This window comes from Vigna unguiculata, chromosome 8 (genome assembly GCF_004118075.2).
Source record: "Vigna unguiculata cultivar IT97K-499-35 chromosome 8, ASM411807v1, whole genome shotgun sequence".
Lineage (NCBI taxonomy): Eukaryota > Viridiplantae > Streptophyta > Magnoliopsida > Fabales > Fabaceae > Vigna > Vigna unguiculata.
The window spans coordinates 29,640,784-29,668,649 of NC_040286.1; the positions used below are offsets into that span (position 1 = coordinate 29,640,784).

A 27,866-nucleotide genomic window follows, 5' to 3' on the forward strand; every position below is an offset into this window, starting at 1 on the left:
CAAATTTGAAAAGCCAAAAGATAACATATTTACCAAAGTGAGTCATTTTTATTGAAAATAGTTAATTAAGCTGTAACAGTGATAACATACAAGTAACAGTGAAGGCCTACATCCAAATGGTTTGTAACTTTTTACACACACATCACCATAGAGTACATTAACATCCATTTTGGCAAGTACAAGAAAAAGAAATCATATAGCTGCTAGAGTTAAGCGAAACTGATGACTGAGACCTTTTATTTTACTAATCAAGTCTGCCTGTTTAATGCTACTACCCTTCCTCTGCTTGGTCTGAAACAGAGACCTAATCTTGTTCTCTAAACTCTCTGCTGAATATTTCATAAGTTTGTCAACCTTAGCATCATTTTCAGTTGTCAAACAATAGTTTTTGACATAGGCCCTGTAGATTGGTATAATACCTTTGGTCAAATGCTTGCATACATTTTCCCTAAGGATCTCGTCGGAGATTACCCAATCAGATTGCTTCTTGTATCTTTCCTCAAAAGCTAGATTAAAAGCAGTTAGTCTCTTTGCCAAGTCTTGGCATGTCACACTTGCACTGGAGGGTGAAAGTATGTCCTTTTGTACTACAAGAATAGACATTAGCTTTCCCCAGCTGTTCCTCAAATAAAGTGCTGCATAATAATCCCTATATTGTTCGTGTGCTCTTAACCAAGAATCTCCCATCATATTTCCCAGTACAGTACCCCTCAAATTGCAGAAATGACAGTGATTATTCATCATAAAAAGGTAGGACAGGGTGATATCTTCATAGGTCTTTGACCAAGCATCCAGATTAACCGCAACCTCCTTAATTGCGTTATACATTTGGCACAAAATAATACCCTCTTCGTAGGCTTCCTTTCTCCAACTAAGATGTATTCTCACAACCTGTGTCAAATGTGGCCTATAAGCATCCCCAAGCAGCTGATTGCAGTAATCCGTCACAAAGCTCACCAGCCTGGGAACGCTGCCATCAGGGGGAGGAGAAGTTGGCCTTTGCAACTTCACTTGTGCTGGAAGTTGCCAGAATATCTCATTGGCACCATTGACAACCTTTTTTATAAGATCCTCTATCACAGTTCTAATTTCTTTACAAGCTTTTGCACTGAAAAGTTGGTTGAATTTTAGCCTCAGATCATTTAAGACCCTGAATATGGACAGCAGGTTCAACAGCTTGAAGGGGTCATTTTTCCTCTCAGTAACAATCCTTCCAAATCGAATAAAAGAAAGAATTCCTGATTCAATGGCAATCTTTGCAAAACACCCCATGCCTGCTTCTGGACCAATTTTCTGAAAGACAGTAGTAGAAAACCTCCACTCAATGTCAAGAAGTTGCTTAGCAAACAACTCCAAATGGCAGCCCCATTGATCTATGTAACTCTCTATAGACTGGACACCCTCAATTTCAGTTGTTGGAATATCCAAGTAACTCAAATCTAAAGTCTTCAAACTTCTACGAGCATTCATGCCTCGAACTTCAACATATATGGATTGACACTTGTGTAGCCTGCCATTAGCATTTAATCTCTCTATGATGGAATGCAACTTCCCTGCCAAAGAACCTGTCAATGGCAAAATATGTTTGCCAATACTGGTTTGCTGGCCAGTGTGTGGTGATGTCAAAGAAACCAAAGAAAGAGGCACAGAGTTTGCTATCAGAAGCCTGTGGAACTCGAGCTCTAGTTTGTCAAAAGCAGTACTAAGAAGGCCTTCATCAAGACGAGCACCTTCCTCCTTGACCTGCAATTCTTGCAATATTCTGAGATATTTCTTCACCTTCAACACGCAAAGCTCATTGGTGATTGCTTTGTCTTGAAAGAGCTCATAAATGTCCTTCAGCCAGCCAACTGCTAACCTGCAATTGTCAGTGAGAAGCTTCAGTGCTTCCTCAAGCTTTTTTGTATCTGAGACATATGTGTCTAGATCAGAAGAGGGATCTGTTAAGAGAGATTGCTCCAACTGATGAACAGAGTCAAGAACCTTAAGGAGTGCCGCAGCAGAACATAGAACACTGTCTATACCGTGCTCAATGTTGACAAATGAGCACTTTTGCATTGAGATGGGTCTAAGGGAAGCTTGCAAACCCAGATATCTCTGGTTAAGTAGCTCCAATCTCGATCCAGATTCATCTAGTGCAGAGGCAATGGCGCTTGATGTTTCCAAACTAGCTGTCAAACACTTTCTGGCTGCTTCAAGATTCTCCTTGTTCTCCATATCAATGGAAAATCAAGTGCTGACCCGAAATGATTACTAGTTTGGCTTTTAGATTTACACTTCACATTAAGTTTGGTCCAACGAAAAAGATAATATTTGTTGGTTTCTTGTTCATCGTCCTACTCACATCCCTTCACCAAACTCAACAAACAAAGTAAAAGGGAGTTATGGCTAACTTCACTTACAATACAAAAAATGTCAGTAATGTCAACCACCAGGTGGTAGAACTTCCTTGAATTAGGGCACCATATGCACAACTAATTTCTCAAGCCATTGTTTATTATTCATTCCTCATCTTGTTTTGTGTTAGTCAATCCTAGCTTTGATGTTTCATTTGACGACCAATACCAGCTACTCTAAGTCTTCCTTCAACTGCCTCAACGATCAGTCTAAAACTTAAAACCGAATTCTTATTTTCGCTGCACTCAATTGCTATCGTCGAGTTTAAGTTCTCTTATAATAATCTTGAAGCAAATCTCGCAGTGATAAAGCAAATATGTGATGTGACCAAGTTGTTCTTATTTTGTCAAATTTGATCAACAAAGCCAACTCGGTTCAGGTCAAAAGTTTGATTACTTGTTTAACTTTAATTTTGGGTTAAGTCATTTTTTGTCCTTTAATTTATTTATTAGATTTAGTTCAGTTTCTTTATTTGGAAATATTTGACTAAATTGTTTGATTTTTAAAATGTCAATTTAGTCATTATTTTAATAGCGTTAATACAACAGGGAACTCATTTGATTTAAAAAAATATATTTGAAAGGATCAAATTGACTTTAATAAATACGTTGAAGAACATATAATTAAACCTAAAAGTTTATAATGGGTTTTTAACAAGTTCATCTAAATGACTAATTTGATTATAAAATGTGTGAAATGTTATCGAGTTAACTTTTGAAAAAAAGAAAATTGTTATTTAATCCTTGAATGTGTGTAAAAATTATATATATATATATATATATATGGGATTCATCTATTGTAAACAAACTAAGTTACTCTATATCTTAATCTTCCATTTTATTTCAAATTGACCACTAACATTAATTGATTACTTATTTTTAAAGGGACTAAAATGAAAAGATAACTTTTTTGTAATAATAAAAAAAAAAGTAAAAAATATTTATTGGACTAAAGTAAAAAAATAAATATATTTATTAAATCTTTAATGATATTTGCTTAAGTAGTATCTTCAACTAAAATTAAAAACTAATGATCAATAATATAAAATATAGTAAAGAATAAGAATCACCGATGATTTTTTAAGTATAAGAAAAACTAGGTATAACTGACTATTGTGACTTTTCAATAATAATAATAATTATTATTATTACATTTGACTGAGATAAGAAAGAGGAAAAGTATGTTAATAATAAATACCATTGTTTTCATAATTTTTTAAACTAGAGTTTGTAATTAACACGAATTCCTTCAAGTATTCAACAACCATAATTAATCTAGAAAAAATTAAATAAAAAAAAGTTCGAGCATGGGATACAATTGAAGTTAAATTGTCATTAATTTCCTAAAGAGTGGGTGATGAATAAGTGCTGCGTGAAAAATTATTAATGTTAATCAAAATTAACCATTTTCAAGTTATTTATCCTTATTTATCACTTAATTGATATATGATGCTTAAATATGTCTATGTAAATGTCACTTTTCGTTTTACTCTTTCCAGATACAATACCTTATGCTTTTTATTCTTGCAACGTTTTAAAGTCATAAAAATGTCACTTAAAATTTTAGCCATTACAAATACATCATTTGTTTAGACCTTGTAAATATGTTATTTTTTATTTTAGTTTCTACAATTATATTAATTTTCTTTTACTTATTACATTAGTAAATACGTTTAATTGATATAGTTAATGATGTAGACCTATATATAAAAGATTGAGAAAGAAAAATCAGACAATACGAAAAGCATGAATCAAAACAAAAACATCTTTATTGAGAAAAAGAAAAGTGTTAATTAAGTCAATCATAATAATATAGAGTGATCATAAAGGTCAAACTGAGATTCTTCAGATCCACAAGTAATCTATAAACCGACAAGATAAATGATGGTTTAATTTCAATAAAACAAAGTACATTAGTGATTTTTTATTTTTTCAAGCAGAGAAAATCAACGTCTGCATATCCTATTGATTTGTTCTGTATCCAGACAAGTAACAAAACGAAACAAAACACAATAACTAAATAAAAAGGGATTGAGCAGCAGCAGATTTGTGCTACAGTATCTCTCAAACTCTTGGTTCTTCTGGTCAAGGAGGGCAATGATAAAATAAGCATATGACATGGGAAGAAAATGTATGAAACAAAAAGAAAGGAAACCTCGGAAGAAGGGAAACCTAGAATGTAAAAGTATGAATGAAACTACAATTTATGATTATTATTATTCTAAGACATGCGCACATATGTATGTAAGGTCAAGCAGAAGAAACAGTTACTAGATTGATTCTCATATCAATATACGGTGTCCGTCCCCATGTGTAGAAAAATAAAAGATGGGAATATCCAAGGAAAGAATACAAACAAAATTGGAAATTCAAAGGGAAAAAAAAATTAATACTAACAAAGAGGGCAGCCACCAAAAGGTACATAATTTGGGTTGAAGTGAGAGCTGCCACCGGAAGCTACACAATGTTGATGGACATACAAGCTGGGAAACATTTGCTCCTATTAAGCGCTTCCCTTCTGTTTCAAAGTTATCTTATCCCCAAGACTCAGGGCAATTCCCTGAGTTTTACTTCTTATTCTGATGTATCCACTCAACTTCCCATCTGCTTGCTTCTCAATGCTCACATTCACCAAAGCATCTTCCCCAAAAACACTCTTAGCATATAGGTTTGCAGCAAGGAAACCACACTCCCCTTCCAAAGCAGATCTAAATAACACCAGATCATAATCAAATTATTATATGGAATCAGTCCCATCTAATCAAGATATAAATAACAATGTCGGATACTAATGACTAGTAAGAAACATGAATCGCTGAACCTTTTACTGTCTCACAATTATTGGTGTTTCAGATCTGAAGATACAGAGATAAGTAGCACAACAAAATGAAGATGCACAAAAATTCAGCATTTGAAAAAGAAAAAAAAATATGTCAAGCTTGAGTGTTTACACAATCAAACTATCAACTTCCACAAACACTTACTGAGAACTTTTTAATTGGATTTTTAGAAATTATAAAAAAATTCGGGATTCAAAAGATAATAAATCCAATTAATTATTTCTCATTCTAAAGGCCTCTATGGCAACTGATAGTTTGATATAACAGTCAAACTTGACAGAATTTTTTTTCAAATGCTGATCTTTTCGATGTTCGAATTTGTTTGGACTAATTTAGTCCTGTATCTTCCTTTTCGTTCTTAGAAAAATGTTGAAGAGCTAAAAAGTAAGGATGGAAAAGGATAAGGGCATTTGATGCGTCTAAAACATGTTCAGGGACAAAAATAGAAATCCTACAAGGTTTAGAGACTGAAAAAAAAAAATTTGAAGATTTCTAAGAAAAATGTTTTGAATTTTTTAGACATGCTTATTTATTTAATTTGAAAACATTCTTCATAGGAAAAGAAAAATTGTCAGAAGTTTTACCTCTTCGGGTATGTTAAAGTCGAGACAATATTTTATGCCTAAAATTATGTGTAAAAAAGGACCACAGCGGAGTCAGAGAACTTACGGTGGAGTCAGGCACTTCATATTTGTAGACTTGATAATGTGGGTCAGGAATTCCCTCTCATCTTGTAATACTGTATTTACAGCAACCTAAAACATAAAATTCATTAACATCGAATCATAAATATCTAGGTTAATACAGAAATACATTGCCTGAGTACATGAATCCCTATCACATTTGTGCTTCTGGATAAGTGATACCTTACCACCAACAGATATGCCAGTTTAGGCATCTTATCTGTATAATAAGTAAGTATATTTAGAAACATGAATGGGATCGGTGCAGCATGAACTCGTGATTATGTTTTTTTTTCTTCCACGCAGTTTTGCTGGATATGGCAACACGAGATAATCCAAAGTCATCCTTCCTTCACCCATGATTACAGCTTACATAGAAGACTCCAAAAATTACAGCGAGCAATGCTCAAATCTGTGATTTAGACATTTCAGGATGAATTGCATGACTGTTATCCCAATAGGTCACAAAATGACTGCCCTCCAGTCAGGTCAAGACAGATCCAAATTGGAAAGAAACTCGCCTAACTTTAAATTACAAATTTTAGGAAGCAGCTTCTGAAACTCTGTTCTCCATCTCCTTTTGTTCAATTTTTATAGTGTTAAGCATCACAGTACTTTTTTAACCTGCTTTATTGTATTTCCTTTAATATTTCATGTTTATGTTTACTTGAAATTAAGTTTTTTACATACATTTTTTTAGACATAATGTTTCAATGTCTAACTTCTGCTTCTTGTATGGTTACATTTCACTAAGCTGGCTTAAAGAAAATAGTTTTATTGTGTTATTATAGTGTCAGATATTGTTGTGTTGGATAGATATGTTTCACTAAGCTTGAAGTTATTATATTTTATTGGGTTAAACAATTTTAGATTATATTTTATTGAGTTAAAGAATTTTAGATCCCTATAAAATTTTAGAATTTTAGTTTCAGCCCTTCTTTTCATTTTGGACAATTTTAGTCTCACGTTTATTTTATCCATCAATTATTGTCCTAGTGTGTTTAAATGTTTGCTATTTTGTTGCCCACTTTTAGCCCCTATCAGGGACTAATAACCATAGCCATAAAGAAAAAATAAACATCGGACTAAAAATGGACAAAACAATTTTTAGGGACTAAAAATTTTACAGGGATAAAAAAATTACTTAACCCCAATCTATTTATTAATTGTGACTTTGAGAGTGATTACAGATTACTACAAGTTTTCCATGTATGAATATATTTTTTTAAAGAATTTATTTGATATTATAATATACCCCTTCATATCAATATCAATTTATACTAAATTGTGTAAATTATCCCAAATTAAATATCAAAGTGGGATATTCGACATAGCAGAATCATAGGTTATAGTTGCCACTCAAACTAAGAAACTAAAGAAAATTCAAAAATGGTGCCTAACTAAAATGAAATGGAAAGTACAAACCCCCAACCCCAGATCACCTACGAGAGCCGAACTACAGAAGAACCAACAGCCAGCATAAAGTATTCGTTGTTATCACCTGTCATCTATCATGCTAATTCATATTAAAATGGAACATAATGGAAGGGTAACACACTCATCAGAGAAATTAATATCATTATTCAGCATGTTACATTTAAGCACAATGAGAGGATGCGGAATCAAACATAGAAATTCTAATAAAGTATCCAAATCCTTCACAAATAGCCTACGTCTAGGAGCTTAATCAAATGGCGTGTTTCCTTATAAAGCATAATCTTATTATTACCAAATGTAAAGCAAAGAAAAGTTTTTATCAAACTTTCAACCTAACTACCATTGACAATAACCATGAAAGTATTAATATAAATAAATGAACTTCATCAAAAAATCATTATCTCAACATTCAAGATGCAAACCATGAATGAAAATTCTGTAGACAAGACATTTAAAACTAATTAAAAAGAGTATTCTATGACTATAACCGCAGAAGTACCAGAAAGTTTTCTCTCTCACAATTTGTTATAATGGAAGTGGGGTTGCTATGGGCAAAAAAAGTAGCCCCATGCTTTTTTACTGTTTGGTTAAAAGAAATTGGTATGAGAGAAAGAGAAAAGATACGTACCTTGTTTTCCCACTCAAACTCAGCCCACATAGTTCTGAATGCCACATCAGCACAAGATGCAGGAGAAATGTAATCCATGATATCAATGTGGATATCATTTAGAACAATAACTGTTCTCTCCAGAACATTAGAAGATGTCTCATAAACTATGTTACCAAATATAACTCCTGTTTCAGTTGATGAAACCTTAATGTTGGCCTTAATCTGTTTGCTTGATTCTGGAGCCAGAGTATAGTTTTGTGGACGCTCAACAAGTTTGAGATCACCCATGGTTGCCAACTCCAAACACAGATTCTGAAGAGTTTCCTTGGTTCGGTTGATGACAGTAACATCAAGTACGATGTCATAGTGATGCACTGTTACATATGCTTCAGCATAAACAGGATCACTGAATCCAGTCAGCTGAAGAATGCGATTGAGCTTATTTGCATCATCTCCATCCTTTGTAAACTCTCCAGTAGCACGTTTGAGATCATCTTGAACTTCATCTTCCAGCTCAAGTTGGCTCATACCCTGAAGAATTTAGAACAAAAGGATACAAAGAATGTACATTAGAGGAAACATCAGAAGAGCTAGTATATCCGCACATTAACAAATGTTGCAACGACGTTGATTAATAAATCACATCCAGGAATGACACCTTAGAGACACAAGAGCCGATTTAGCATCATGAATTCATGCAATGCATTTTGTCACAACTTAATATTTGCATAAATGTAACAATAATCACATCATGAAAAATGAAGAACTAAGCAATTATAATAAAAAAAGTAATTCAGTTAGAACCTTTTTAAAAGAAGAGAAAATAAAGGCAGCTACCATACCTTTCTGCTCTTCAAATGGTAAAAGTCAATAAGATCATCAGGCTGTGCATTAGAGATTTGAGCCTTAGCTTTAATCTCCTCAGTCTCGCGACGCTGCTTATCTGCAAGCATTTTCACAAAGCTCTGTCTGCAAGATTGCAGCCATATCTTCCTTATATCATCACCCGTATTGCACAGCAACCTAATGCAGAGAACAATCCTGTCATAAGAATCATTATCAATTGGATGGGGAAGAGCTGAAGACTGGCCCAGCTGCAGCATTGAAACAATGATCAACAAGGCCTGTGTAGTTGCCTTGTTAACTTCAACTTTTGAAGTCTGGACCTCTTCCAGCCTTAAGACAAGTTTTGTGAGTGTACACGCAACCACTGCCCCAAGAAAGAAATCACCCGAGAGAATGAGTGATCTCAAGTTTCCAACAGAAGACAGAGACCCCTGTACTAGGGTAGGTGGTGACATGGCAGTTTCCAGAGCAGCACTCTGGGTGGCATAGGTCCCATCCGCAAGGATGGCAGGCCTCCTAGAAGACACAGTGGTGGAGTTTACCTGCTGTATGGGTTTTGATGAGTCATGACCATCTCCTTCATCAGTAACCGTATAAAACGGAAGATCACCAAGACACTGCTTAATGGTTGCAATTCCACTCTCAACTTCCGAAAGTGACAGGCAATATTCCCCAATTATCCAGAGTGCACATGAACACACCCTGGCAGCACGGATTTGGTAGAAAGTGTCCAAAAGCCTGGTGATTATAGAAATCCTCAACTTGGGGTTGGTCTCGATGATCTCGCGCACAAAAACAACCACATCCATGGCAGAAGCCACATTGGTATCCCCCAAGAAGTCCATTAAGAGATGCACAACAGTGCTGGCCACCTCCGGGAACTTAATGGCACAAGTATGTATAGCCTGGACCAGCATCTGCCTATACTCCCCATTCTTCTCGTGCTCCCCACTCTGAGTCTTAACAACCTCTTTTTTAAGCATCATAACAACCTCATCAATGTTCCTGGGGGTTATCAGTTCGAGGGCAATATCGAGGGTCTTCCTCCTAATATCATGATTAGGAGTGGAAAGAGCCCGAAGGACATCCATGACCATCTCCACCATGATCTCCCTGTTGGAACTCTTGAGCTCGTTCAAACGATCAAGCACGATGAGCTTAACATTGTTGTCACTCTGAGAAAGCAAGAGCTGACAGTAAGTGCTAGCAGCAGCCCTAATGGCAGTGGGAGCAGAAGAGAGCGAAACAAGGGTGCTAGCACATTCATAGATAACAGCAGTTGAGGAAGCATTCAAAAGGGCTATAATAATCTTAATATACTTCCCCTTCTCCCCCTTGTTGCTCCGACAGACCTTTCTAATCAGCTCCAGCACCACCATCTGGAGCTGCTCCCCCCAGTCAATAATTCTATCTATGTTCGCAAACAGATAATTGATAGCACGGTCCTGCGCGCATGAGAAAAGCATAAGAAACGCGTTTCGCTTACTGGAAGGATCCTGTTCGGAGGAGAGGAATTTGTCGACGATCTCCGGTGCGCTGTCGAGCAGCTGCTCTCCCTGAGGAAGCTTGTAGACGGACATGACAGCGAGAACGGCGTTGCGGCGGACGAAGGGGTGGCGGTGCTCGAGGTTGGAGAGGATGGACGGGATGAGAGGCTCGATGATCTCAGACTCATTGAGGCGGCAGAGGAAACGGAGGGTGACGCCGCGGATGTACTCGTTGGGGTGCTGGAGGTTGTTGCGGAGGTTCTGGCAGATTAGGATCATCTCCGGGAGAACTTTGCCTCTGGAATCGGTCTTGTCAATGATCTCAAGGTAGAGGAGGAGGAGCTTCTGGATGGTGTGGTCCTCGGAGGGGAGAACGTAGCGAATGATGGTGATGAAGAGTTGTGGAATGGTTTCGCCGTTGAGGAGGAGCATGATCGCCTTCTTGAGCGCATCGATCTTCGCCGCCACGTCGTTTGCCTCGAGCGCCTCCTTGATCTCGTTGGCCAGCGCCGGCGTGCCCTTGTCGAAATGGACAATCAGAGTGCAGGACTTCTCCATTGCTCTGAAATGAAATGCAATTCTCTGAGACCAGATCTGATTTCGCAAATTCCAAATCACTCAGAAACTTCGCAATTGACCAAGATGAACAACACCAAGAAGACGAAGCGCAAGCAGATCTGTGGATCTGAGTGAGTGTAAGAAAGAACGAACACGCGAAAAAACACTCTCTTCAATGTCGTTGCTCGTTTTCAGTTTTTAAGACCATCCAATTAACTATCACTCGCTCCTTGGGCTTCCATGCCTTATGTGGGCCTCAACTTTTTTTTTTCTCTGGCTGCTTGTTCCTCCACCATTCTTTTATCTAACTGCACCCCATAAAACTCATAAATCTCAAATTATTTTTTATTAAAATTGTAATAAAATATAAAAATTATTCTGCACCTCTATGTTTTCAGCGTTACAATTCGAAAGGTAATTTCAAACTTAAAAATACAAATACATATTTCAGAATTTATTGCAATCTAAATCTAGAATACTTCTCGAATTATACAATTTAAGATACATTTAAAAAATTAATTTTACGATATACATAGAAATATATATGGGTTAGGTAGATAACCCCAATGTCACGAAGTTTCACTTAGGGATGTTAAAAAAAAATATATCTGCGAGTATTTACGGATAAAATCCACAATAGAAAACGAATATTAAAAATGGATATTCGTTATCTGTGGGTATGGGTATTTTTTATATCTGCATTTTAACGTGATGGATACGGATATCATAGTATCCGTATCCGTGGATACTCGTACCCGTTAAACTTTAATTCACAAAAATACCCTCATATATATATATATATATATATATATATATATATATATATATATATATATATATATATATATATATATATTAGTAAAAAAATATTATGACCTAATTTTTTCTTCTGTCTTCATTCTTCCACCTTCAAGTATTGTACATTGTCTTCTTCCAGGTATACTCGTTGACATTCTTCTCTTTCATTTCTTTGAAATTGGGCATATATATCAAACTGTATATAGATAGTGACTTTATGGTATGATTGTTGTCAAACGATGGAGTTAATAAAATAAAAATACTTGACACATGGCACGTCTAAGAATTGAAAAATATGGTTTCGTATGGGTTTTTCTTATTTAACTGATTTTCTGGTTTATTATTTTGATGTTTCATGAGTTTGTATGAATGAAAATTACTATCGTATGACTTCTATCATTTTAATAGCATCTTTATTTACTATTTTATTATTTCATGAGTTTCGTATGCATCGAAAACCACTAACGTATGAGTTTTATTATCATAATAATAGGGGACACAAATTTTGGTTTGTCAAGATTAATTACAGGTATAATTTATGTATACTCACTTTATACATCGTTTTTACAACCGATAAAATTTTTTATAGTAGAAACATTAAAAAGTCACAGGTTTTGTGTATTGGTAATATTTTAAATTAAAGATGTATACGAAATTATATAAGTTATCTAAATATGTATTAGTTTGTTGTTTAACATATTTACAAAAAAATATTATCTAATGTCGGTGAATCAAATGCAGGGGAATGAGATAATGTTCCTAGAGGTGATGAAGTTAGTAATTTTTTTAATATTTTATTCAAAAATAAACTACAATACAATTGTTAGTAATTTTGTTTTGTTTATTTTTTCAGAATAAACGTCATTTTATATATACTTTTATAATTATTTGGACATGTATGAACTTTATTTGAACTTTATTTAAAATTTATGACAATGATATATTTTATTTGAATTTATGATTAAATATTTATTTTTTAAATAGTTTATTAAATACCCGTGGATATCCACGGATATAAAAAAAGTAGACGAGTACCCGTATAACACATACCTGACAAATATAGGTATGGGTACAAAACAAATATTTATTCAACGGGAGGAATACTGGAGAGTTACTACGCCTACCCTACTCATCCTGTGACATCCCTAGTTCCACCTCAGTTGGAGATGCTCCGCTATTCTTGCCAGTACGATTGGGCGCAGGGACCGAAATAGAGGATACAATTGTATTTTCATCAAGTCCATTGGGGGTGTGAAAATAAAAAGGAAGTTGCAGGAAAAATAGCCTGTGTCACTACCACCACTAGGGGTGGCAATGCGGGCCGGCCCGCCCCGCCCCGCACATTTTATGCGGGCCGCATACTCTTGCCCGCCCCGCATAAAGGTTGGCCCGCGGGCCGGCCCACTTTTTATTTATTTATTTTTTTTATGATAAAATTTTCAATGTTTAAAAATTGGAAAACTTTAAGAAGTTCACAAAATTAAGTAAAGACTTTGGGGAATTAGATGATAAATTGATAATTCAACATTTTCATCATATTCATACTATGACATACACAATGTATTCTTTAAATTTTAGCACATTAAGAATTACATAATACTTGTCTTTTCCAGTTATACAAGAATTTGAAATGTTAATGCAAGAGTCCATAAAAGAAGTAATTAATATACATAAGTGCAAGTTTTTTTTCTTTTTTAAATTTTATGCAGGCTTGCGGGCCGGCCCGCGGGCCTATGCGGACCGAGCCCACGCGGGCCTGCGGGCTCACTATCCTGGCCCGCTCCGCGTTTTTTATGCGGACCTGCGGGCCGAGCCCGCGGGCCAGACCCTAATTGCCATCCCTAACCACCACCAAGAAATAAAGGCTTTTACGTCTTTCACTCTCACAATTTTTTCATTCATCTCCAATTTTTAAAATGATCATTTCACCTTCTGTAAAAGTGATTTTCGAAATATTCAAAAATTTATGGAACATGATTTATGAAACAAAGTTTTTGAAAAAAAAATTTCATAACAATGGTTAGAATACATGGAAATGGATTTCAAAATTCCAAAATAATCTTTTCAGAACAAAATTTCCGAAATAATTTTTTCAAAACATATATAATATCTTGTAAAATGAGTTTTTCAATAATACCCTTACATGAAATATATTTCACAAAGAGTTTCTAGGTAGAAGTTCTTTTCTGCATTTTTTTTGTCTTCTTCTTCCTTTTCTACAAGATGCAATCAGTAATTTTTGTGGTACAGAAAGTAATAGCTAGTAATAAAGAGATTTTGTTGCCCCTATTCGGCTTTTTGAAGGGCCTTTTGCTTCCCGCACCTCCAAGATTTATTAAGGAACTCCAAATTTTTAAATGACCAATTACCCTTATTATTTTATAATGATCATGACAATGGAGGTATCCGGTACTGATTTTTCAAAGTTTTTTCAAATTGTGAAATCACTAAATCTTTAGATTGAGCAATTTCAAATAATAATTTGAGTTGGTTATTAATTATAAATTATGTAACATTATAAATACTATAATCTTCCATTAAAACGAGATATGTTCCATGTATGAATTGTACAATATTTAATTAAAACCAGATATATTTTCAATTATGATTTGTACAGTTGGAACGATATACGTTTTATATTATGAATTATATAATCTTTACCGCTCTTGATTAAAACGATAATTATTTAAGTTATGAATCATATCTTCTTTAATTAAACTGAAATACGTTTCATAATGTTCAATGCAAACATTCAATTTTAAATTATACAATTTAGAATAATGATTTTTAAATATTAAATTAAGAAGTTTATAAATCATTTTCTTAATTTAGAAGTATAATTTTTGAATCAAGTGTTCCATAAACAACTTATAGATTTCTTAACCCTAAACCTAAAAGTATTATAGAAGATTACATAATTTAAAATTCATATTTTTTTCTCAGTCTAACTACTTGTTGCGAAGTTCACCTCTAATATTTCATAAACCATAATAATAATAATAATAATAATAATAATAATAATAATAATAATAATAATAAACCTCAAATCAATATTCCAAATTGTTGAATCGAAAGGAAAATGGTAAAATTTAAGAAACTTTCAATATCTTCATTGCAGGAATGTAAAATAATTTGTATATGCGATATTCATGGATAACTCGCAACATATCAAAAATTGATATTATAAATGGATATCTGCAAATAACGGATACAAATATTTTTTATACTCGTCGCATGTTAACGACGCCAGTACAAATATTATAGGAATATTATAGTATTTGTACATGTGGATACATGTACCCATTATACTCTACTTTAAATTAAAATAAAAAATAAAAAACAAAAAACATGATTAAAACATTAACTCATTGATTTTAACTGGATTATTTTGTATCAATTAGTTTTAAAAAATCTTCATTTATTTGTAAATTGTCATCCAACATTATTTTAATAAGTTATTTAAACGTTGTTTTTATTTGAAATTTATGAATGTTATACATTATATTTTTTATATAGGTACCCACATAACGGTTACCTGCACGAATGTGAATACGAATATGGAATGAAGATTTATTCAGTATATAGGGTACGGGGAAGGTATTACCCATACTCTATCAGTTGTTATAAAATAATAAAAGATATATATATATATATATATATATATATATATATATAGATAGATAGATACAAAAACTTAAAGCCTTTTCGGGGGAGATTTTTCCGTCCAATAACTATTTGTGTACAATTGCGGTCCAGTTCTGAAAAAGCCAACCCACTGTTGATAGAGATTGTTTGTTTCATTTCAGGGATTTAAAAGCGACCTTATAGAATATGAACATGAAAATATTACATTATTATAAACTTTCAAAAGTAATTGTTTCACACTGCGGTTGAAATAAAAGGACAAGGATTAATATTATGAACACATGTTAAAGTAAAAATCTAAATTTTTTATACTTTCTTCAATTATTTTTACTTAAATAGGAAAGTATAATGATTTCTTTTACATTTCTTGTAAAGTATATCAAAATTTTCAGATAGGTGAATTGCCCTCTCAAAATCATATGTACTAGACAATAGGGACGGATTGTCTAGCCTGTCTCTAGGCATGTAAGAAAAGTATGAAACGGGTATGGTTTTCAGGAAAATTATTTTTTAACAAATATTATTGATAATTTTTTTATAATGCATATGTGGTGACATTTTAATACATGAAAAAATGTTTAATATTATTTGAAAAGAAAAAAAAATGTTTAATGTGTATTGAAAAGTAAACATTGTTAAACTTAAAGAAAAGTTCATCAAAATATCATAGTCACAATTTTTAAGTTTGCTAACTCGCTTTAGTCCGTGTGGTATAATCTGCAACCCATGCAGATCAACAATGGAACGCAATAAGCTGACATGCATAATAATTTGCATAAATTTAAACTGCAAAAATGGTTGGATGTTTTTAATATTAAATGAAAAGAAAAATATTTCATTAAGAATGATTTATAATCATTAGGTGAATATAAATATAAAAGTTATTAATTAAACATTAAGTTAAATGTGTGAATCTAATTATTATGATTAATAATGTTCATAATTTTAATAAAAAAGTATTAATAGCAACAATCAAACAAATTAAGATTAAAAAATATAATTAGTATATTATTTTGAACGAATATTTTATTGATCACATCTAAACAACATTTTTTTGGATGTAATACATTAGGTTTGTTAATTCAAATTATAAAAATAAAAAATCTTTATTCGGGCCAACTCATAGACCCACAAAACAAATATTATATGTAAATGACTAGAAAAATGAGCTCACATATTTTTTTATGAGAGAGGCCAATCCAATTAACTTTTTGTAAACCAAATAGCAAATCGATCAAAAATATCATATTGATAAAAAATATCGTATTGTCACTCCTAAAATGCACTATAACTAATTAATTATTAGCTTTCCAAGATTGTTTATAAGAAAAATATATTTTAGTAACCATGAATTGATAAAATGTTTTAATAAATTGTGTAAATCTTAATAAACATTAATAAAACATAATTGTACCTTTTATTTATATCTATAATTTTGAATATGTTAATTAAAAAAATAATTCATATCGATCTCTTAAAATTTTCGTTTGGTATATTAAAAATATTACATCGAATGAAAATATGTCATATTATAATATGTAAATATAGTTAATGTCAAATTCGGCCCACTTCCTTGGCCCACACCTTTTTACGGTGTGCTTGAATAAAGAGTCCAAGCAGCTGTCCTGCCACTACACTACACGAACATCATCCAGGGGCTTCGTGAGAATAGAAGAGACTACCTCGTCTTAGGGTTCAGACACAAGAGCGCTTCCACCGTCACACTCCTCCTCTCTTTTCCACGGTCACACCGACAGCTAAGTTCTTCTCTTTCCACCTCTCTATTTTCTCACACGCGTATAACATACACACACACACACAATATGATATGGATGAAAACTGTAATTTTATTGACTCACTCAAATCGTTGTATGGGTACTCTTATATATAGGAGTACACCATTTTGTTCTGATACAAAAACAATTACAACTGAAACAAATTGAAAACAGAGTGTTATAGACTAGGGTTGGAATTAATTTCAACATCCTCCCTTAATTCCAACGCTGTAAACTCCTATTCGTTCTCTGAGCATCTTGAACCTCTCCTTCTTCAAAGGTTTGGTTAAGATATCAGCCATCTGTAGTTGTGTAGGGCAATGAATCAATTTCAGCTTTCCATTGTTCACCTGATCTCTTATGTAGTGAAATCGAGTCTCAATATGTTTACTTCTCCCATGTGAAACTGGGTTGTTGGCCAAATCTATTTCCGACTTGTTGTCTACCAAAAGCTCAATAGGTTTCTCCAATTCAATTCCCATTTCCTCCATAACCGAGTTCAGCCAAACAGCTTGGCAGGCTGCACTTGACCCTGCAATGTATTCAGCCTCACACGTAGATAGAGCCACCACTGACTGTTTCTTACTCCACCAAGAAATTGGTGCTCCCATGAACAAAAATATGCACCCAGTAGTACTCCTTCTATTTGTGCCATCTCCACACCAATCTGCATCTGAATAGCAGATCAACCTATTCTGTACTTGACTGGGTTTTGGGAATAAAATTCTAAAATCCAGAGTACCTTTAATGTATCTCATCACTCTTTTAGCTGCTAGCAAGTGTTTCTTATGCGGTTTCTGCATGAATCTGCTCAATACTCTAACTGCAAAACAAATATCAGGTCTGCTATTGCATAGATATCTAAGTGTTCCAATCACCTGTTTGTATAAGGTGCCATCCACACTCTTTTCACCTTCACCTTCTGCAGCGTCTGTAAACTTTCCCTCTGCTGGTGTAATAGCAGTGTTACATTCCTCCATGTCAAATCTGGCCAAAATCTCTGAAGTATACTTCTTTTGGTTTAGGATCAAGCCTTGTTCTGTTTCTACAAATTCCATTCCCAGAAAATATTTAAGTCTGCCTAGATTTGTCATCTCAAATTCTTTCATCAACAACTTCTTAAATTCTTCTATCTTATTGATATTGCTCCCAGTAATGAGCAAATCATCCACATATATGCACATCAACACCAATTCAGACTTCCTCCCATGTTTTACATAAACTCCATGCTCCACTAGACACTTCTTAAATTCATGACTCACCATAAACGAGTCAATTCTCTTATTCCAGGCCATGGGTGCCTGTTTAAGGCCATAAAGAGCCTTCCTTAGTCGATACACCTTATCCTCATCTCCTTTATTCTCAAAACCAGGTGGTTGAGAAACATACACTTCCTCCTCAAGTGGTCCATTTAGGAAAGCCGATTTGACATCCATTTGGAACATGGGCCACTTCCTCCCATTCGCCAATGCCACTACTGCTCGAATTGTTTCAATTCTTGCAACAGGAGCAAAGACTTCTGTATAATCCAATCCTTTCTTTTGTAAAAAACCTCTAACCACCAACCTTGCTTTCCTTTTATCTATACTGCCATTAGGATTCAATTTCAACTTGAACACCCACTTCAAATCTATACTTTTCTTGTTGTGTGGCAGATCTGTTAGCTCCCAGGTTTTTGTTCTTTCAATGGCACTCAACTTCTCTATCATAGCCTTCTTCCATTTCTCTTCTTTCATGGCTTCTTCATAACCAACTGGTTCAGCTTCTGCTATTAATGCAAAATGAACTAAATCTCCATCACTAGTTATTGCATCATCAGAATATACTTCAAAATCTACCAAGGATATTGGTTGCCTGCGCTGCCTAGTACCTCTGTGGGGTTGTGGCTCAATATGTTGATCTGCTTCATTTGTTACTACATCTGTAACTGTCCCCTCTTCTTCAAGATACTCCATTATCTTCTGTTTTGATCCTGTCTCATCCTCACTCCAGTTCCACGCTTCCTCTTCATCTACAACAACATCTCTGCTTATGCAGATTTGCTTTGTTACAAGATGATACAACCTGTATGCTCCAGTAGAATGATACCCAACTAGGATTATAGCTTCACTCTTATCTGCCAACTTTGTCCTCTTAATATCTGGCACATGTTTGTAACATTTCAACCCAAATATTTTTAGATGTTTAACCCCTGGCTTACTACCACTCCAAACCTCCTCTAGAACTTTGTTTTCTAGCTTCTGTGTAGGACACTTGTTCAACAAATAAACAACTGTTGAAATAGCTTTCCCCCATAACGAGTGAGGCAATTTCTTCTACTTTATCATACTTCTGACCATGTTCAGTATCATTCTATTTATTCTCTCTGCCATTCCATTATCTTGTGGAGTATATGGTGCTGTAACTTCATGTAGCACACCATTTTCACTGCAGTAAGCTTCAAACTCATTAGACAAATACTCCTTTCCCCATCTGTTCTTAAAATTTGCACCAATTTTCCACTCTGATTTTCTGTCATCAATTTAAACCTTTTGAAAACAGAAAACACCTCTAATTTTGCCTTTATTAGATACAACCAGATCATTCTGCTGTATTCATCAATAAATGTGACAAAATATTTATTTTGTCCAAGTGACAGTTCTTCAAATGGTCCGCAAACATTAGAATAAACCACTTGCAGCAAACCTTTGGCTCTCATGTGCATCTGCTTCTTAAAAGCATTCCTGGGTTGTTTACCCACCAAACAATCTTCACAAACCTTTCCTGGAACAGTTAGAGTTTCAGGCAGTCCAGTTACCATCCCTCTATCTGCTAATTTCTTCAAACTGGAGAAATTCAGATGACCATACCTCCTATGCCACAACCAACTCATATCCTCTGTTGTGGTTGCCTTTAAACATTGATTTTTTGGCAGAATAAGCCTTGTGTGAAATGTCCTGTTCTTCGCTAGGGGCGACTTCAGCACAAGTCATTTCCTTGCATCATAAACTTTCAACACTTCCTCCTTCATGGAGACTGAAAATCCTTTCTGCACCAGCTGTCCTACACTCAGCAGGTTACATTTCATTCCTGGTACATATAAAACATCCTCAATCACCATAGTTTCTTTTTCATCTTTCTTAATCACCACATTCCCGACTCCTTCAGCCTTAATCACATTATCATCTGTCAGTTTTATCTTGTTGGACCTGCTGATGTCTATGTTTGATAGCCATTCTTTATGACCAGTCATGTGATTCGAGCATCCAGTATCAAGAAACCAGTTTTCACATCCAAACTCCTCCTCACTGGTTGTCACCATTAGCACCACAGGTTCCTCTTCTGAATCATCTTGAGCCACATGAGCTTCAGCATCATCTGAGACCTTTTTCTGCTTCCCTCTTCCATGCCAACAATTTGCTGCATAATGGCCCCATTTTTCACAATTATAACACTGAATTTTCTTCATGTCAACATTCTTTCTTCCTCTTCTTCCTCTGTTCCTCCAAGATCTATGTCCACCCTGCACTTTCTATTCTGATTTCTCACCATAACCTGATTCTTGGACTGAGGAATGAGCACCTCTACCAAATTTGCCACCACCTCTATTACTTTTCCATTTGCCCCTGCCAGAACCTCTGTTCTTACTGATCTGGGCTTTTAAAGTCTGTTCTTCACCCTTTTTCTCTGAACTTCTTACTGAACGCTTCATCTCATGTGCTTCTAATGTGGCCTGCAGCTCCTCTATTGACAGAGTCTTCAAATCTCTGCCACACTCTTCAATGGTTGTAACCACGTTATCAAATTTATCACTCAGAGTGCGTAGAACCTTTTCCACCACACTGATCTCTGTGATAGCCTCCCCACAGCTCTTAATCTGATTCGCCAATAGTTGCAGTCTATTAAAATAGTCTGCTACCTTTTCTGAATCTTCCATTTCAGCCAACTCAAATTTCCTTCTTATACATTGCAGTCGTACTTTCTTGATTTTTTCAGCACCACCGTGAGCCCTCTGCAGGATTTCCCAACCTTCTTTTGCTGTCTTGGCCTTGGCAATCTTTTCAAAATTCACTGGATCTACACATTGATGCAAGAGACGTCGAGCCTTGCAATCTTTCTTCTTATTTGCGGCTTCGTCCTTCTCCTTAGCACCCTCCGTGACAACCTCCCACAATTCTTGATAACCAAGAATGGCCTCCATTCTTATGACCCAATGATCATAATTCTTTCCATCAAGAATAGGTAAGTTCGAAAAGAAACCCTCATTACCATTACCAGCAGCCATGCCTGCAGCTTCTCTTCCCAGAATTGAACCTTGCTCTTGATACCACTGTCAAATCCGGCCCAGTTCCTTGGCCCACACCTTTCTTCAGTAACCCACGTGCTTGAATAAAGAGTCCAAGCAGCTGTCCAACCACCACACTACACGAACATCATCCAGGGGCTTCGCGAGAATAGAAGAGACTACCTCGTCTTAGGGTTCAGACATAGGAGCGCTTCCACCGTCACACTCCTCTCTTTTCCACCATCACACTGACAACTAAGTTCTTCTCTTTCCACCTCTCTATTTTCTCACACGCGTATAACATACACACACCCACAGAGAGTATGATATGGATGAAAACTGTAATTTAATCGACTCACTCAAATCGTTGTATGGGTACTCTTATATATAGGAGTACACCATTTTGTTCTGATACAAAAACAGTTACAACTGAAACAAATCGAAAACAGAGTGTTATAGACTAGGGTTGGAATTAATTTCAACAATTAAATCATAAATAAGTTATGTAATGTTGAGTTAAGTTACACATAGCTCATTTATTAAGATAATGTAAAAATCAATTAAAATGTATCCTAATCAATTTTTTAAGACATGAACTCATTTATTTTTCTAGATAAAGTTTTTTTTTTCATATATCGAAAAAAAAAACGTTCCATTTGGTAAATTTAGAGAACTATAGCGAAAGTACAGAACAAAAAGAAAATTAATTAATTATGAAAAAAGTTGATTGGTTGAAAAAGAAATAAATAAAAAATGAGAAAAAATTATTTATTACTAATAAATTATTTTTCTTAATCTTCTTAAAAAATACATATTTAAACTAAATTTCGAACATGCATTGCAACATATTTCAGCTTGAAAAATCCTTTCTCTCTTATTTTCCTCTTTTCTTTATTCACATAGTCATCTTTCATATCTTTCCATTATCCATACCAAACCACACTCATGGCTATTTAAACGCCTTAACTACTTTCTAACACATAGCCAAATCACATATACTTCTTGTCTCTTCGTCTTTTTTTTTCCTTCACTTAAACAAAGAACTAAAATCTTCTTCACATACAAACAAATGACAACTGCTACACATGTCGTTTATTACTATCCACATTAAAATAATATTTCATTTGCATAATTTTATGCTATCCATGAATTTCATTTTGTATAAGCATACACCATTGTCTTTTATTGTCTTTTATTGTTACTGATGTACTTTTGTTCTTATATATATATATATATATATATATATATATATATATATATATATATATATATATATATATATATATATATATATATATATATATATATTGGCGGATTTTGATCAAGAGTTTTTGAGAGGCCAAGTAATATAATTCTTTGATTATTTGATTTTGATTTAAGCATTAGTATAATGCTTCAAAAAATGATTTCTCTAACTGAACAGTTGGATCATTAGTATAATGTTTCAAAATATGTGAAGAAGTAAAACTTATCTTATTTTTCATCTTCACATAGCTTCCTTTTATCACTTTTAAAAAATAAATTTATTATTTTTTTCTTAATCAATATACATTTTTTGAATATATTAAAAAATAATTTATTATAATCTAATAAAAGTTTGAGAGACGTAATTATTAAAAAAAAATTGTAGTCAAGTCACAATTAAAAATAAGTTATGAAAAAAATACATAATACATTATTTTTTACTTTTATAATCATAATAAATGAATATACAAGAGACTTATGGGATAAAAAATATAATCTTGATAACTATTAAAATAATATTTCATTATCAAGTGAGACAAGAGAGTTGCATCTTGTTCTTCAAGAAAGGAAGGAAACAAATAAGAAATAAGAACAAAAATAATGAGTATATGTCTAACTTTATTTTTCTTCAAAAAAAAAAAACAAAAACATGAGAGTGAAAAACTAAAAGGAAAATTATATTTTAACCCACCACTTCCATCACTCTTAGATCATTTATTTTAATTTTTTGTAGTGATGTGATGTGATGATCTAATGGTGATAAGAGTGGTGGGTTAAAAGTGAGTTAAAGTATGGCAATAAGAAAGAAAATAAAAAATATCTTAATAAATATTTGATTTAATTACTCTTTTGGTTACTGTTTCAAAATATGCAGGTCCTCCAATTCTTTTAGTTTCTTTGGTTCCAATTTTAGGTGAAAATGGAGATCAAAAGAGTAATTAAACATAAATATTTTATTCTTTGTTATATTTGATTTTACGTTTTATTATTTATCAACATTAAATATTGTGCTTTATACAAGAAATAAAAAGAACACAATTTAATTTCCATCAATTTCTATACTATATTATCTAGTTTAAAAATATTCAAAACTTTTACAAATTTCAAATATAAATATATATATATATATATATATATATATATATATATATATATATATATATATATATATATATGGAGTTTCTAAGGAGCTAGTTGGGGCATGATGACCCCTCTAGATATTTTTAATTTTTTTAAAATTATATATATATATATATATATATATATATATATATATATAAATTTTGATCGATGATTCTCGTAACAATCTTACATAAATAGAGAGTTCTATAAATAGGATATTAAATAAATTTAGAATTTGTTATCATTATTAAAAATAATATTAAAATGTCCAATAGTGAAAATAATATGTATCAATATTTTCCAGGTGATGAAACAAATGATAGGGAAAAACTTTAAGATTTTCTTTTTTCATATAGATTGAAGTCATGTGTAATAGTGTAACTTTCAATGAATTATAATTTATTTTTTTAACTAAATTATGTTTACAAATACAACTCAGTATTATATTAATAGGACTCTAAGAAGGAAAATATTTTTTTTTCGATCTCAAATGCAATGATAAAATTGTTGTTAATGTATATGAAATATTTTCCCTTTATAATTTGTGTTTAGTATTTTTCCATGAACTTTGACTAAGAACACCTAATAATGATCCAATCTATTTTAATCATATTTATTATCTTATTTAATATAATTAATTACTTAATTGGTTAATTTGGTTTGAACCATGGCTCGACAATCTCACCATTCGATATCATTTATATACTACTTTTTTCTTAATTTTATAATGAATTTACAAGCATTCCCACAATAAAAAAGCCTTAGAAAGATTTTCACAAAAGCAGAGTAGTTGTTAGAAGCAATATCTCCATAAATCAGATAGCTAGAAATCAAAATAAAGTAATAAGCTAGTACTTCTATATCTCTGAGTCATTATTTTTAACTTTTTTTTCCCATAAATATAAAAATTTCTCTCTCCATTAATAATCATCACAACTTACACAATCATGTGTACAAAATAAATAGCATTAATTGAGTGAAAGAAGAAGATATCATATATGACAAGTTCCACGCTTGATTCCTTTTTAATTTATTCGAGGTTGAATCTCTAATTTTTTATTCTCTCGTCTTAATATATATTTAGTCTCTTAGTTTTCTTTTATTTTTTTAAGAAAAAACAGCTAATTCTAAAACTGAATTGAATTAAAATTAAGAAAACCGTATAGAAAAAAAATAAAAATTAAACTAAGTTTTAGAGAAAATAGTAATAATAATAATAAGAAACACAAACGAGGATTTAGCGGGAGATTTTAAAGCCATGGTTTGAGGCGGATTAGTAGGGATTTGGAATATCTAATTCCTCTTATTCATTTAATTTTTGACTACAAACATTATAAATGAGGTCGTTTTTTAATCACATTCAAAAGATTTATGAAAAAGACACATAACTAATACTCAATGCAGCTTTGGTTGACCTCTCAAAACCATAACCCATTCTAAATTCTAATTACATTATACAATAATTAATTAATTAACAATTGCTTCTTTTAATGAACAGATAATGTTAAAAATGTTTTCCCAAATAATTTAATTGCAATTTCTTCTCTTCAGAGTTAGCAATGAACTAGTTTTTTTTTTAATTTTTTTTTATCATAATGGTATAAAGTAATGGACAAAATTGAGTTCAGCAGTGGATAAATATTTAGGATTATATGTATTTAAGTGTGAAAACAAATGTTTTTGAAAAACTACTGCACTAATTTAAAAGACCTGTAGTTTATAAAGTCTTTTGTAGTAATTAAATCCGTTTTGAAATTTTGGGAGTTACTGTTTAGTTTTTGTATTAATGATTTGCGTTTATCTCGGATAACAGGATCACCGTGTTTTTTGAAAAAATCATAATTTTTCTTTATTTAGGGCGCTGATTAGGTGGTTATAATTTTTTTTTTCCGATTTCATTTTTGAAATTAAACATGTTTTACGAAAATGGAATTATAGTTATTTCCATTATAATTTTAAAGTGTTCTTATATTGAATATTAAAAAAGGTAAGAAAAAAGAATTCGTGACATCGACCTATACTATAATACTATCACACGTGAGAACTACCATTAACATTTTTCTAATTAAGAAATTGTTTTGGTAACCTTTTCTTTTTTTTGATATAGTAATTATTTTCTACCATTTTATCCCATCGTTATACATTATTTTGGAATAATAATATTTTATATTAAGGTTGATAGTTTGTTAGTCTTGTGAGCGGAATAATGTTTGTTTATTTTCAACTATAAATACAATAATAATAAAAAAAAAATGCTCAAGTTGATTTTTATTATAGTTAGTTGGTTGGGTTGCTCCTCTCTCAACCAACAACCAATTGGCTACATAGTTTGAGTCTCTATATTATAAAATAATTTATATTTTATCTAATTAAGCTAGTATCGAGATTTAGTCAAACTTGATTAAGTTGGTTCGTCTAATTTTTAATTGAATTAATTATGAACAAATTTTTTTCGAGTCATTTCGGTCAAAATTCAGTCAAATTTGACCAAGTCAATCTCAACTAAAATTTAGCTGAATCAACCTTAATCGACCTTGAGTGCTTTTATTAAAAATCAAGACAAACATATTCAATCTGAAAGTTAAGACGAGTTGGCATAAGCCAAATATCTAATAATATATTTAAAAAAAAATAATATTTTTTCATGTTTAAAAAGGAAGTCTATGAGTTGATTCTGGTCCACAAATTTTTTGTCAACATTTTAACCTATAAACTTTTTTAACAGAGAATTTCTTGATTGTATGTGTTTTTTTTTACTCTAATTCACGTGGATCAGGATCAAATCCTATGGAATGAATCAAATTGACCTCTAATTATGAAAAGAAAAAAAATAATGAATCTAATCTAAAGATTAAAAATTATGAACAAATTTCATTTTTATACATAAATCATACTACATTGTTGATGAACCTTACCATAAACAATAATATATATATATATATATATATATATATATATATATATATTTTTTTTTTCATTTTCAATGTGAATAAAAAATAACTGAGAAAAATTTCCTAATAGAAAAACGAGCAGCCAACTTTTCTGACAGAATTAATCTTATAAAATGCTTCACATGAATAATAAAAGGATAAAAAAAAAGTTTATTTTGACAGGGTAACACATTTTGATTGGAATGATAAGTAGTTTTCAAAGTTGATATTTTACAATGTGTGGCCAATGACTTCGGATCTGGAGCTGAGACTGAACAACAACAATATAGAATTACATATTTGTTGTTATTAACGCCTCTTTCCTCAGCATGCTATGCCAAACTACTTCACCATCTCTGCGTTGGCATCAAGTATCATTCACATTTTTAAATACAATTCAATTTTTAAACACCTGTGTTCTTAAACTAACACCATCCTAAGGATCTTAATAATGCATATACTTTTGTGCTCACAGATCTCTTATATATCAAAATTATTGCATGTAATGATAATCATTAAAGCAAATATTACATTTAATTTGTTGCTAATAACCTTTTAAATTCATTACATCTTTTCATATCTAAAACATTTTAAAGTCTCATTCTTTCTTCTAAAAAATTTGAACTTGTGTGAACTTTATGATATGGGTTAATTTTGATATAGATAATTGAGCCACACCATAGGTAAATATATAAATCATTACAAAAAGATCTCCTTTCAACAGTCGATTTTTAATTTTTAAAAATATTAAATATGTATACTAATTTATAAAATAAAAAATAATTATTATTATATGAATAAAAAATTATAATTGTTACTATTTTAACAACTGATAATTTTTTATTTTGGAGAATAGTATCTACATTATCACATGACTAACAATTTGTTGTTATTAAAATTTATTGTTAACGAAGAGTTTTATAATATTAAATAATTTAACACAATTTTCTAAATAATTATTACTTTTTTATAACATCTAATTATACATAATTGACAGCTATATTTTTACGATTTAATTGTTGTGTTAAGTATATATATTAAAACGTATCTAAAAAATTAAAAGCATTTAATAGAATTTATTGAGTATTTTTTCATCAATACTTGATAGACGTTTGTCATAAATGGCTATGTTCCAAAAAGTTGATATTAATAAAATAACCCTAAAATATTATAACTCATAACACTAAATTATAAATTATATTTTTTTCTGTGAAAAAACGAAGTGAAAAC

The 27,866-nt window shown here is 32.3% G+C and overlaps 4 protein-coding genes across 4 annotated transcripts; all 4 read right to left on the reverse strand.

Annotated features, from left to right (window-relative positions):
- Positions 1–98: 98 nt before the first annotated feature.
- LOC114194021 (exocyst complex component EXO70A1) lies at positions 99–2,242 on the reverse strand. Its single transcript, XM_028084050.1, has one exon. The coding sequence runs from the start codon at positions 2,215–2,217 to the stop codon at positions 193–195; it is 2,025 nt and encodes a 674-aa protein (XP_027939851.1). The 5' UTR covers positions 2,218–2,242; the 3' UTR covers positions 99–192.
- A 2,395-nt stretch (positions 2,243–4,637) lies between these two features.
- On the reverse strand, positions 4,638–11,044 carry LOC114194507 (coatomer subunit beta-1-like). The gene is made up of 4 exons (XM_028084778.1): positions 8,809–11,044; positions 7,985–8,497; positions 5,906–5,991; positions 4,638–5,104 (listed from the first exon to the last, which is right to left on the reverse strand). Exons 1-4 carry the CDS (start codon positions 10,855–10,857, stop codon positions 4,900–4,902), a joined length of 2,853 nt encoding a protein of 950 aa, XP_027940579.1. The 5' UTR covers positions 10,858–11,044; the 3' UTR covers positions 4,638–4,899.
- An 8,999-nt stretch (positions 11,045–20,043) lies between these two features.
- Positions 20,044–20,523, reverse strand: LOC114195080. Its single transcript, XM_028085475.1, has one exon. The coding sequence runs from the start codon at positions 20,521–20,523 to the stop codon at positions 20,044–20,046; it is 480 nt and encodes a 159-aa protein (XP_027941276.1).
- Positions 20,524–20,586: 63 nt separating this feature from the next.
- Positions 20,587–21,339, reverse strand: LOC114195081. The gene has a single exon (XM_028085476.1). The coding sequence runs from the start codon at positions 21,337–21,339 to the stop codon at positions 20,587–20,589; it is 753 nt and encodes a 250-aa protein (XP_027941277.1).
- Between the last annotated feature and the right edge of the window lie 6,527 nt (positions 21,340–27,866).